At 39.4% G+C, this 13,689-nt stretch overlaps 1 protein-coding gene and 1 long non-coding RNA gene across 3 annotated transcripts in view; one reads left to right on the forward strand and one right to left on the reverse strand.

Annotated features, from left to right (window-relative positions):
• The window catches only part of LOC138959910 (triple functional domain protein-like), a 243,912-nt gene extending 234,998 nt beyond the window's left edge, over nt 1-8,914 (reverse strand). For both annotated transcript variants that reach the window (XM_070331585.1, XM_070331586.1), the window contains exon 1: nt 8,804-8,914. In XM_070331585.1, the coding sequence (XP_070187686.1) occupies nt 8,804-8,888 (85 nt within the window). In that variant the 5' untranslated portion in view covers nt 8,889-8,914. The remainder of the gene's footprint in view (nt 1-8,803) is intronic.
• Nucleotides 1-13,689, forward strand: part of LOC138959914 (uncharacterized) — a 194,090-nt gene that overhangs the window by 178,190 nt on the left and 2,211 nt on the right. The gene's annotated exons all lie outside the window — the stretch shown is intronic.

The following is a 13,689-nucleotide window of genomic DNA, read 5'->3' on the forward strand; positions in this document are numbered from 1 at the left end:
TTCCGAACGCTCTAATGTACGAAGTATACATCTCTGGAGCAAACAATACAAACATACCGCATTTAAATTAACAACTACAGGCTTGAACACATGAATCTCCATATAAAATCCATGAGTTTGGTTGTTTTCTGAATCTAGATCTGCTGTGCACAAACGTTAATCACAAGCAAATTCCCAAGGCAAGTAACTCTCATACTTTGTCTAGCGACAAGAGTAGTTCCCCTTTCAAATTTCTTTTCACTCAGTTTCTTCGACAACAGACTGCAATCCGACGGTCAGTTTTCAACAATATTTCATTTAATAAACAGATCACACGCAACCAAATGCACACATCTCATCAATTTAAACAACATAAAGCGGTTTCATACACTATTTTCCCCAGAAAACTGAACTTCATACAGTTTTTAACGTTGGAACACGGGTGCAAAAGTTCGTCTGCTACTCCCATTTGACGAAAGAACATTATCCTAAGCGATACCAAAACATATACAGAACACACAATATCTGTCTTTTCCGCCACAGCAGAATAACAGCATATCTGTGTACTTGATTTTAGTCCAAAATAGGAAAACTGACAAGAAGTGTTAACAGAATGGAATGATTTGCACGGAACTATACAACCGCGCATTAATCGATCGCCTGCGCAGGTTGACTGGTTGAGTGAATAGGATTCGATCAAACTTTCGCAAAAAAACTCCTCTTTTCTTTGAATAACTGAAGAAAGGAGGAATAAAGAAAGCTCGCATTTTTCATGATCCGCTAACTTCGACCATTATTTTTAATAATCACTGAGACTCGGCATGTAACCTCTACGTATTACCTTACTGGGAGAATGCAAGTTTCCAGTACAAAGGACTTAACATTTCTTACATACTGCTTGACTAAAATCTTTACAAAAATTGACTATATTCTATACAAGAAACACTTAACAAGTGTAAAAGGAGAAACAGAATCTGTTAGTCGCCTAGCATCGGGTAAATTCTTCCCCCTAACCCGCGGGGGGGGGGGGGGGGGGGGGGGGGGGGGAGGTAAAACAATGAATGAGAATTGTGGCAGCAAGCAGATGAGCCGCAGCAGCAGACAGGACAAGCTTGGCTACACCTAAGTAATGAGATAGGAAGAGGTACTGGTGATAAGGGGCCCACAGCATGGCCAGTAGCATGAAGCAGGCATAGGGATAAGACAGTGACTGACACGATAAGCCTCTTGAAGCCTCTTTACCTACACCGTCAGCTCAACTTGCACAGTGCAACTGCAACTGAAGACCCTGCCACATGCTTCGCCTTGTCATATCTTGGAGACTTTTAAGAGTACTCTGTCCTGCCTGGTAATTTCAATTTCAGCAATAAATCCCACTAAGTGTTGTCTATGAGTGAGAGCGATGTGTATTTGTCAGACTGCATCTTGTTTAACCCAAGGAATAACTGCCATGGGCATCTCATTTCAACAATAATACATTGTAAGTTCGTTTACGTTGTAACAAAACATGTAAGCCTTTTATTTGTGAATAAAATGACATGGATAAAAAGGAATCTACTGCTAACCAGGCATGGGAAATTTTTTTTTAAATCTGGGAAAAGTAGGGGGGATCCGGGATTTTGTGAAAATCTGAGCAATCTGGGAGTATGTTTCATGAATTTTACACAGAAAAAGAACTGACCAGTAACCAACGAACGGCGTTCAACATATTTGTAAAAGTGACTCACGCAGGCGGAATCTCACTGAATGAAGGGACAGTTTTATGGAGGACATTGGTCATACTGCATCCTGAACTCAGGTCAAAATGAGTTCGGCTCAATCTCTCCCTGAGAGGATGCCTTGAGTTTCCTTGTCTGGCAAGGAAACCGATTTTTTTTAAAAATTTTTTTTAACATATTTAGAGCTTTTTGTAATGTATTATTGATATTAGCAGATTCGCGATCGTCGATAATGATTTTTCATGGTGTGTAATTTTTAAATTACAAAGGAATTGATTTGTAAGACAGTTTCAAGGAAGCTTTTTTTTCGCGGCTGTATTTACTGTGCAAACAACTCTAAATATGGCAAAAGTGTCGTGTGATAATCAACCGTTTGGTTTCGGCGTTCGCTGAAGCAGACGATTTTTTCTGTGGTGATGCAACCATATACAGATATAGTATTACGGTCTCCTTCTGGCAGCAGTCCCAAAATTTCGACTTGTTTTGACCTTAGAACGATGTCTTTATCATAATTGTGAAGAACAGAACGGATATATATATATCACTGTCGAAGTCGGCCAATCTGCAATCATTTTCGTCTCGCGAACACTGATCTCAAATTTAGATCAGTGCTCGCGGAAAAAATATGGGAGATAACTCTGTATTCCTAGTTTTGATAGATTCGCGTAGGACTGTCGCGTCCGGTTAGGGAGAGAATGAGCCGAACTCATTATGACCTGAGTTCAGGATGGGTCATACTGTACTATGGGCAGATTGTCTTTTTAGATTTAGTCAAGTTATGACTAAATGTTTTAACATCGAGGGGGGAATCGAGACGAGGGTCGTGGTGTATGTGTGTGTGTATGTGTGTGTGCGTGCGTGTAGAGCGATTCAGACCAAACTACTGGACCGATCTTTATGAAATTTGACATGAAAGTTCCTGGGTATGAAATCCCCGAACGTTTTTTTCATTTTTTTGATAAATGTCTTTGATGACGTCATATCCGGCTTTTCGTGAAAGTTGAGGCGGCACTGTCACGCCCTCATTTTTCAACCAAATTGGTTGAAATTTTGGTCAAGTAATCTTCGACGAAGCCCGGACTTCGGTATTGCATTTCAGCTTGGTGGCTTAAAAATTAATCAATGACTTTGGTCATTAAAAATCTGAAAATTGTAAAAAAAATATTTCTTTTATAAAACGATCCAAATTTACGTTCATCTTATTCTCCATCATTTGCTGATTCCAAAAACATATAAATATGTTATATTTGGATTAAAAACAAGCTCTGAAAATTAAATATATAAAAATTATTTTCAAAATTAAATTGTCGAAATCAATTTAAAAACACTTTCATCTTATTCCTTGTTGGTTCCTGATTCCAAAAACATATAGATATGATATGTTTGGATTAAAAACACGCTCAGAAAGTTAAAACGAAGAGAGGTACAGAAAAGCGTGCTATCCTTCTTAGCGCAACTACTACCCCGCTCTTCTTGTCAATTTCACTGCCTTTGCCATGAGCGGTGGACTGACGATGCTACGAGTATACGGTCTTGCTGCGTTGCATTGCGTTCCGTTTCATTCTGTGAGTTCGACAGCTACTTGACTAAATGTTGTATTTTTGCCTTACGCGACTTGTTAGATTTTTGTTCCTCGATTTTTTTTTTCAGAAGAGGAATTTTCTCTCTCTAAAATGTGTACCTAACTTTTCTCAGAGAATTCCCTTGTCTTATATGTACCAACTACATTTACAACCATGATCAATATTTAATCGCGTACATGATGTTGAGACTGTGTCCCATGATTATGGCTTCCAAAAACCTGCACACATGTGGGATAGGGATAACTTCCTGCAATACTTCCCCTTAAAGTTCTAGTCTAGAGAAAGTTTCAAATCTCACATTTTCAGCAGATTTCTAAAAACAGAAGCAACCAAAAGTGACACTGTGCGCTGTTTATTTTTACACTTAGCTTAGCATTTGCAGGTATCTGTGCTTCGCCTGTCCAAATGCCAACGAACGTAACTTATACAACGACTGTCCAGCTGTGGTACTAGTAATCTTGAACTTTAAGGCATATATATATGAAAGTATCATCCTGCAGGAAAAACATAACTTCGGCAGGTAAAAGCAATCTCATCACTAATACCAACCAGACCACTGTTGTATTTTCTGACTTTGAGCTTAATTGAAGTGGTTAGTACAACTGGTATGAAATGTAACCTTCACCGTGCTTCCTGGGACAACCCAGAGCCTCACAAAAGTGTCTGTATCTCTGAAACTATTGGGAGCTTTTGATTAAGACTTCATATAATCCTCAAAAACATAAGGACACTCCTGTCAACCACTTTCTGAAGGATTATCTTTGTAAACAAACAAATAAACAGTGACGTTATTTGAACTAGGCAGCCCAGATGATGTGGGCCGTGGGCGACCCATATGGAATTAAAGAAGGATTTTATTATGTTTTTCCCTATTCGGATGACGTATGTTGTGTACGACCCATATTCTGCAAAGAGGCGGGAAAGAGTTTATCCATATTCGGATGGCGTGGGTCGTTTACAACCCATTCTTTTTATGCTGAATCCTGCTTTAAAAGTATGGGTTGTACACGACTCACACCAACAGGACTGTGTAATCCAAAACGTGATCTGATGAAGGTTAAAAGTAAATGCTTGCTAAATTTTGAATCAATGAACCAAAGGCTATAACTTTATAAGGAGCCATCTCACAAAAGGTAGAAACAGTAAGTGAGTAACACTAACTGGAATGTTTGTCCACATTCACATCATACATAAAGGAAGCAAAATGTAAGTTGTAAGTAACAGCCATTTCCCAAAATATGGGACTTAAAAGTTAAAATTAAATGTTAAATGATCTACCTAGTCTTCAGGCTAAAATATGCTGTCTTTAAGTTTAACAACATCATTTTAACTAAAGGAAAAGTCTCCGCAAAAAAAAACCACCGTGTCTCAGATCACCCCACGAGTAACACAATTGGAATAGTGGTTTGGAAGCTGATGTACGTTACCACACACCAACCATACAATAAAACCAGTCATTCACTGATTCTGATACTACTAGTGCTACTGGTGATACTGATAGTGTCTGAATGTTATTCACATTTATTTCAAACATTGTGATTCAGTACTTTGTGTAACTTTCCAATGATAGAGCTTGCTAAATATTACTCATCAATACTGGTCTTATCATAAACAGTGAACTACGTGGACGACAGGAGGTACATCACTATGTACTGCAGTTCAATATTTTATTACTATAGTTTTGTACAGAAGCCCATTATCTAGAAGTATTTATCTACTATTACCAGCAGTCGACACAAGGTGATACATATGCCCTTTGACCTTTACTTGGGGATATCCCGTACTAAAAATAGAATATGGGATTACGGGATTGTGGGAAAGCTGTTCAAGGGCACTCACGCACTATATTCGATTTTCAATGTGCACGACTCAAAACCTTTGGGATAAATCAACAAGTCGCGTAAGGCAAAAATACAACATTTAGTCAAGCTCAGTCGAACTCACAGAACGAAACTGAACGCACTGCATTTTTTCACAATGACCGAAGTCTGCCGCTTGTGCAAAACGGAGTGAAACTGACGAGCCTGTTCAGCGCTCACAGTAGTGGTTTCGCTGTGCTGCATAGCACGCTTTTCTGTACCTCTCTTCGTTTTAACTTTCTGAGCGTGTTTTTAATCCAAACATATCATATCTATATGTTTTTGGAATCAGGAACCGACAAGGAATAAGACGGAATTGTTTTTAAATCGATTTCGGAAATTTAATTTTGATCATAATTTTTATATTTTTAATTTTCAGAGCTTGTTTTTAATCCAAATATAACATATTTATATGTTTTTGGAATCAGCACATGACGAAGAATAAGATGAAATTGTTTTTGGATCGTTTAATAAAAAAATAATTTTAATTACAAGTTTCCGATTTTTAATGACCAAACTCACTCATTAGTTTTTAACTCACCAAGCTGAAATGCAATACCAAACCCCGGCCTTCGTCGAAGATTGCTTTGCCAAAATTTCAATCAATTTGATTGAAAAATGAGGGTGTGACAGTGCCGCCTCAACTTTTACAAAAAGCCGGATATGACGTCATCAAAGACATTTATCGAAAAAAGGAAAAAAACGTCCGGGGATATCATTCCCAGGAACTCTCATGTCAAATTTCATAAAGATCGGTCCAGTAGTTTGGTCTGAATAGCTCTACACACACACGTTCATCTTATTCTCCATCATTTTCTGATTCCAAAAACATATAAATATGTTATATTTGGATTAAAAACAAGCTCTGAAAATTAAAAATATAAAAATTATTATCAAAATTAAATTTTCGAAATCAATTTAAAAACACATTCATCTTATTCCTTGTCGGTTCCTGATTCCAAAAACATATATAGATATGATATGTTTGGATTGAAAACACGCTCAGAAAGTTAAAACGAAGAGAGGTACAGAAAAGCGTGCTATCCTTCTCAGCGCAACTACTACCCCGCTCTTCTTGTCAATTTCACTGCCTTTGCCATGAGCGGTGGACTGACGATGCTACGAGTATACGGTCTTGCTGCGTTGCATTGCGTTCAGTTTCATTCTGTGAGTTCGACAGCTACTTGACTAAATGTTGTATTTTCGCCTTACGCGACTTGTTTTATTATTTAGATTCATTTCATAATCCAAAAGGTTTGGAATGACGCAAATGAATAAAATACAAGAATTACGAGTTCAGAAAAAAATAAAAATAAAATTGCCGTCGAAGCGAATCGAACCCGGGATCACAAAAGTAAGGCCTAGCGCATGATCGAGAGAGTTACCAACTGAGCTAATCTGCCGTACTGTAGGCGAGGGAGATTTTAACTTCAAATATATTACACTTGAATTCTCGAGCATGGCGACGACTGACTCGAGTTTCCGAGTCTCTCCGTTCGTGTTTGTGTACTGTTCTCTATATCTCACTGTTCGGGGCTAATTCAGTTCATACTGACCCGACGCTCCCGGTCACTTCGTATAAGTTTGGAAAGCAATATGAAGTAGCGATAATTTCAAGCGTGACCGACATTATTGATACGAAATGCATTGACCAATCACCGAAAAGCGCTGACGTCATTGCATGAAAAATACCCAAAATCCTCTATTCTCGGCGACATACTAAGGAGTTAGTCCGGGAGAACGACGATCTATGTATGGTTTATAATATAAAGGGAAGCAGTCGGTTAAAAACGGGCATCGATAGAGCCGGGAACTTGTAGTATTTCATTCACTGGTGTTTTGTATAAATGGTTTTAATTTTATCTAAATCAAAAGGACTTGCATGTGTCTTCTAGCTATCGTCACACCTGCCTAAAAAATTGTTGAACCTCCCTTGTCAAGACTTAATCATTATTGTGTCGGTGAAGGTCAATCCCATGTTCTTTAAATTAATTTTAATCTCAATGCAAATGTTAGTATTCGGTACCACTACCTATCAATTTTATTACGAACGACTGCTGCTTTAAATATCACAGTGTTACTGTTAGGACTGTTACACTTTCCGCTATGTGAGCAGAAACACCAAGAGCGTCAAAGGATTGCTAGTAGACGATCATGTCCGACAGAAATTGCAGGTGATTGTTTTCCCCCCGGACCGTTATTTATCACTTTATCTATGCTCAGAGTTTGAAGAAGCAAAAGTATATGATCACAGCAGCACTCTCAGCAGGGTTTAGCCTGGGAGAAAAAAAGCAATGGGACATTTGTCCCCCTCAACCAAATTCCGATGGGACATAGTCGAAGGCAAGAAGCGCCAAAGAGGCCTGTACGCGTTTTGACCAAAGATGCAAAATGGTGCAATATGGTGCCATTTGAGAATTAGCCGCTATATCGTGTTATCTCTGTATGTGTGTGCGTGTAATCCGATGTAAAGTGTACATTTGGTGGCGCAGTGGTACGTAACCTCGATGCGCCCTTTGACGCACTGAAGGGAATTGTGATGGGACATTTTCAGATTTAATGCGCCAATGGCGCAGTGCGCACTAGTAAATTAAACCCTGTCTCAGCCTCAATGTTATTGCACTGTCAATTCTCCATTTACTCTTGTCTATCGTTCGCTTCAACCTTTTTTTTTTCTCGCAATTGACATCACTCAAAGTCAAACGTGCCTGAGTTTGCCAGATTAATGTACAGATAGGATTTAGAGTACACAACGTCCCATAGGTTTCATGAGCTTTGAAGAATGAAATTGAAAAAATTAAAAATGTGATTCAAGACTCTGACACTAGTGACAGTGAAGAGTTTGCTTTTCACTTCGGAGTAACTCTTTGTAGATGCGTCTAAATCACAGAACAGTTACTGATCGAGTTATTGTCCCTTGCTTGGACTGAAATTGCAGTCAAAATGAAATTTGCAAGAAAAATGTTTTCACATACCATGGATCTGTTCAAATATCCTTCTTATATTACTGCTCCCTAAACAAAATCTAAACATAACTTTTTCAACTGTGTTTTTGCAAGATTTTCTTTATCAAGACTTTTGTTTGTTTTTAAACTGAGCTAAGAAAAAAAACCTCAGTCACACTCACAGTCACACACACAAGAAAAAAGAACTTGTGAGAATAAGAGTATTAACAATATCATACAATTACAAGTTACAACCAAAAAGGAACACATTTTCATAAGAAGTAGACCAATAAAGAGAAGTCAGGTGGCTTGATAAAATTGATAAAATATATTTATTTAATAGAACTTTTATTAGTACTTGTACTACATGTATAGTAATGTTGTATATTTTACTCTTATACGAAATGACTATAGTTTCGTGATTGATTTTTTTGGGGTAAATAGTGCACTACAAGGACAAGTAGAATCACCAATTTACCAAGTTTCATAGAAATTAACATGAATCCAAATGATCGTGATGTTAACATTTTTTTTTGCTTTTCAGAGTCAAAAGGACTCGGAAGTTAACTGGCTGTAGTGGCTATCTATCATTTATCAGCATCTAATTCTAAGTTGACTTCTAAGTCTAACAAAATAATGTTGCACCACACTTCCATTTAACTTGTTCTTAATAATTCACATGCATATCTACTTTCTGTGTATGTATATTGTTGCTGTACCTAGTAGAAAGACCATAGAATAAGGCTGTTTCAGTTGTGATGCTGCCATACTCCTCTGTATCCTGTTCGGATGCACGGCCTGCATCAGTGCATGGTCACACTCACAGAACTTCACACAGACACAGCGGAACTACAGATGAGCTGTCTTGTGCCTAGTCAATTGATGGGGGTATAAAATCAAATTTAAAGTTAAAATACAAAAGAATTCAAATTATCCCCTGAAAATACAATGACATTATGTGTTACAACATTCGTCTTTACAGAGCTCTAGGTTTCAATCCAGTTTCGTCTGGCGTAGGGGAGCTAATCCTCGCAAAGAAACGTCTGCCTTTATCTAAGTAGGAATGCAGCATCTAACACATTCTAACAAAAATTCTCATCATAATAAGCCCAAAGCAAACGCCAATCCATTTCCACACAGCCTGATATTAAATTAGCAAGGGATATAAACACTATTTTGCACGAGTAGCGCATGACAAATTCGAAGAATTATGGTGGCACCGGTGGGAAAGTCAGAAATGGTGATGCCAGACTGATTTTTCATTCAAAACTAGTGATTCAGAACAACTCTCTTACCTGGACGATAATAATATTCCACGTCTTTTTCGGCCCCTGCGTCTCCTCCTTGATCTCCGGAGCTCATTATCAACCAAACACAGCATAACAGGAAATTACAACAAAATTTTCAAAATCCATCTTCATCATCAAATCCTTTCAGTCGGCCATTGTAATAACAGAACTTCGGCTATTTTCGGAAATTTTCGTGAGGACCGGATGTTGATTATTATCGTCTGCACCAACAGCAGCGCTGCTTTACACTTTTTGCACATGCCTTGTTTTACTTCCCTATTTTATGTTTCAATACGCATGTTTAAATAGATTCAAACATGAACATTGTAAATTTTAATCTAATTGATCGTGAAAGTGAAGTGAGGGAAAGCTGGAAGTTCATATTATTGATCGGGAGGGTGACGAAGCGCATGCACGGATGCTGCCGCTAGGGGGCGATAGTTACGGAGGAAAGGGAGGAACGGCAAACTGCACTGAATCATTCGTTTCAGTTGGAAAGAAAGTATCTGCGCACAAATACACTGGGTTACGCTTCTAACAAAAAATGAAATAGAAAAAAGACACTAGATGAAAGGTAGCCTACACGTGTTTGTGTCCTTTTTCCTTTCCTTTTCCCAGCTTCGAAATCAAAGTTTGATCAGCAGCCCACCCCTCCCCTCACCGCTCAATCATCCCAGAGAGAAAACACGAACAGTTGTCGCTGTCTACTCTAGATATATATAGAGCAAATCGGTGTACGAGTCACGTCAAAAACTGTGTAGCAAATTATGTCTATCTTGTACGATGTTGTGGGGGGGGGGGGGAGGGGGGCTGAGTTAGTGACTGGAAAAGAGGAATGCCGGGGTGGGCTCCGCTCCGCCTGTGAACTGCTTACAGAATACTACATGGCTTGCTGTTCCGTACCAGATTTACACTCGTTGCTTTTTCAACTGAATAGTGAACAGCTCGCTTTCGCTCGCAGTTCAATATTTAAAAAAACAACTCTGTAAATCTGGTACGACACCGACAGCAAGCCATGTAGTATTCTCTATGTATACGACACGCATTGCTCGCATATATATTATAACAGCTCTCATTAAATGTTGTCGTATCGGTTACAACTCGCTATTGCCGCGGCCCGTTGTTGCCGCGGCCCGTTATTGCCGCGCCCTTTTTGTTTTTTAAATTTTTGTTTCATTTTTTGTTTCCATTATGATTATGTACATTAATTTTTATTGACGAGAAAATCTCTTACGCAAGGAGAAAGGACGACCCCCAGCGGAACTTGAGTTTTCGCCACGTCCGCAGGGATTGGAACTCGCAATCCTGTGCATTGGAGGCAGGCCGCGCGGCGGCCCGTTGTTATTCTAGAACTATGTCAAAATTGGAATATCTAAGGCAGATGCGGACACAGTATTAAACTGGGGACCTTAAATTGTCCTAAAGTTAGGTGAGCGTAGCTGTCTTGCTTACCAGTCAGGCAGTTTATAACAGAATTATAATAATAATAATAATAATGCAAACTTTTATAGCGCTATTCTAGAAAAATGTCTACTCTTAGCGCTTTACAATACGTGAGAGTAGAGATGGGAAGGAGGGAGGGAGGAAAGAAGAGAGGGGGGAGAGGAAGTGTGGGAGGGATGGAGGGAGGGAGAGAGACTGAGAAGAGAGGGGAGAGATGGAGGGAAAGAGACATGATAGTGGGATGGAGGTAGAGAGAGACTTGAAGAGGGAGAGAGTGAGAGAGGGGGGGGATAGGGTGGGAGGAAGAGAGTGGGAGGGAGAGAGAGAGGGGGAGGGAGGAAGAGAAAGAGAGTGGGATGGAGGGACAGAGGGGAGGGAGTGACAGTGAAGGAGGGAGGTAGAGAAAAGTCGAATGTTGGTGGGAGGGAGGGAGGGAGAAAAGGAGGCAGGGAAGTAGTGAGATATATATAGAGAGAGAGGTAGGGAGGAAGGGAGGGAGAGAGAGAAGGATGGCGGAAGAGAGGGGGGGGGGGAGGAGAGAGCGAAAGGGAAGGAGGGATGGAGAAAATGATGGAGGGAGGGCGATAAAAAGAGATAGATGGAGGGAGGGAAAGAGAGAGGGAGGGAGGGACTTTGAAATAAAACGTCATAAGGTGACGTCATAATGTCTCGCCGTATCAAATGACGTCATTTGTGTGTTTCAAACTTAAATGACGTCATTTGTGTGTTCTAAACTTTAAATGACGTCTTTTTTGTATGAGTCCTCTGACAAGAATTTTGAAACTATCATTATACGAAAATTAGGAACCTACTTTGTTTTGCCAAAACATTCTTGCATTCTTAAAAAGTTGTTTTTTGTTGTGGACTTACTTGTTCATATCTGCTTATTCAAGCACTCTAAAAAGTAGAAATGAACACAAAAGATGCGCCGCGGCATTGATTTGTTCTTTTTGATGAACGAAAGTTTGGCACACGGCAGAGTTACCAACTCTGTTGTTTGCCATCTGACTGGCGCAAAATTGTAAAAAAAAAACAAGTCGCGTAAGGCGAAAATACAACATTTAGCCAAGTAGCTGTCGAACTCACAGAATGAAACTGAAGGCAATGCCATTTTTCAGCAAGACCGTATACTCGTAGCATCGTCAGTCCACCGCTCATGGCAAAGGCAGTGAAATTGACAAGAAGAGCGGGGTAGTAGTTGCGCTAAGAAGGATAGCACGCTTTTCTGTACCTCTCTTTGTTTTAACTTTCTGAGCGTGTTTTTAATCCAAACATATCATATCTATATGTTTTTGGAATCAGGAACCGACAAGGAATAAGATGAAAGTGTTTTTAAATTGATTTCGACAATTTAAATTTGATAATAATTTTTATATATTTAATTTTCAGAGCTTGTTTTTAATCCAAATATAACATATTTATATGTTTTTGGAATCAGAAAATGATGGAGAATAAGACGAACGTAAATTTGGATCGTTTTATAAATTTTTATTTATTTTTTTACAATTTTCCGATTTTTAATGACCAAAGTCATTAATTAATTTTTAAGCCACCAAGCTGAAATGCAATACCGAAGTCCGGGCTTCGTCGAAGATTACTTGACCAAAATTTCAACCAATTTGGTTGAAAAATGAGAGCGTGACAGTGCCGCCTCAACTTTCACGAAAAGCCGGATATGACGTCATCAAAGACATTTATCAAAAAAATGAAAAAAAACGTTCGGGGATATCAATCCCAGGAACTCTCATGTCAAATTTCATAAAGATCGGTCCAGTAGTTTGGTCTGAATCGCTCTACACACACAGACAGACAGACAGACAGACAGACAGACAGACACACACACACACACACACACATACACCACGACCCTCGTCTCGATTCCCCCCTCTACGTTAAAATATTTAGTCAAAACTTGACTAAATATAAAAACACCGGAATCAGGGGAACTTTCTTGCGGGAAAGTTCCGCGGCAATAGCGGGTTGCGGCAATAACGGGTTGCAGCAATAACGGGCCGCGCCGGGCAACAACGGGCCGCAGCAATAGCGGGTTGACCCCGTCGTATCCTCGTGTTTTTGAACTATTAGACGAGCGGCCAACAGGGCTCTCACACTGCCCGATTTAAATGCACAGTCGTTACTCACGAGCTAATAAGTTAATTGTGAAAGATCATAGTAAACGGCGCGGCCTATAGAATCTCACCCAACCTTTCTAGGAACACCAAAGTGGCAGCAGCTATATGCAATCTTGAGGCAAAGTAGCCAAAATATTGAGAAAAGTACGGTAGTACTGAAGAAAAAAGCACTTTGTTGCGAAAAATTGCCATATCAGATTAATGGCACAGTAAGCCTCCCGCAGTAAACCACAAGGAACTTAGTCGATAAATATCGACAGGGGGCCGACTAATGGTTTAAATGTGAAATGTGTGTATAATAATGGGTGTGGGTCTGAAATGAAGTTAGGTAGTAATTAACATTTGTTTTGAATAATTATTGGTATTTTGACAATATGGGTAGCATGGAAATGTAAGCATTTGAATGTAAGTCTTAGGTACCATTGTACCCAGGAAGAGAGACCAGAGATAGGAGTAGGTTGCAATAGCTTGTGTGGTCTTTGAGTTTTGTTTTTGGAAAGATATAGAAGACAATTACAGTAATGCAATATTTATTGTGAAAACCAACGATTGTACACAGGACATGTGAAGCAACATTATGTCTATGATGATTTATACTATTATTATTTAGACTTGAGACTGACAGTGTTGTGACGAGCGTTGGCTAGGTAACGAGTACATAATACAGGGCCGGACCCAGGGGGGGGGGGGGGGGGGTTCCAGGGGTTCCGGAACCCCACCCCTGGAAAAAGCATGTACCTT

The sequence above is a fragment of the Littorina saxatilis genome, linkage group LG2 (genome assembly GCF_037325665.1).
Source record: "Littorina saxatilis isolate snail1 linkage group LG2, US_GU_Lsax_2.0, whole genome shotgun sequence".
Lineage (NCBI taxonomy): Eukaryota > Metazoa > Mollusca > Gastropoda > Littorinimorpha > Littorinidae > Littorina > Littorina saxatilis.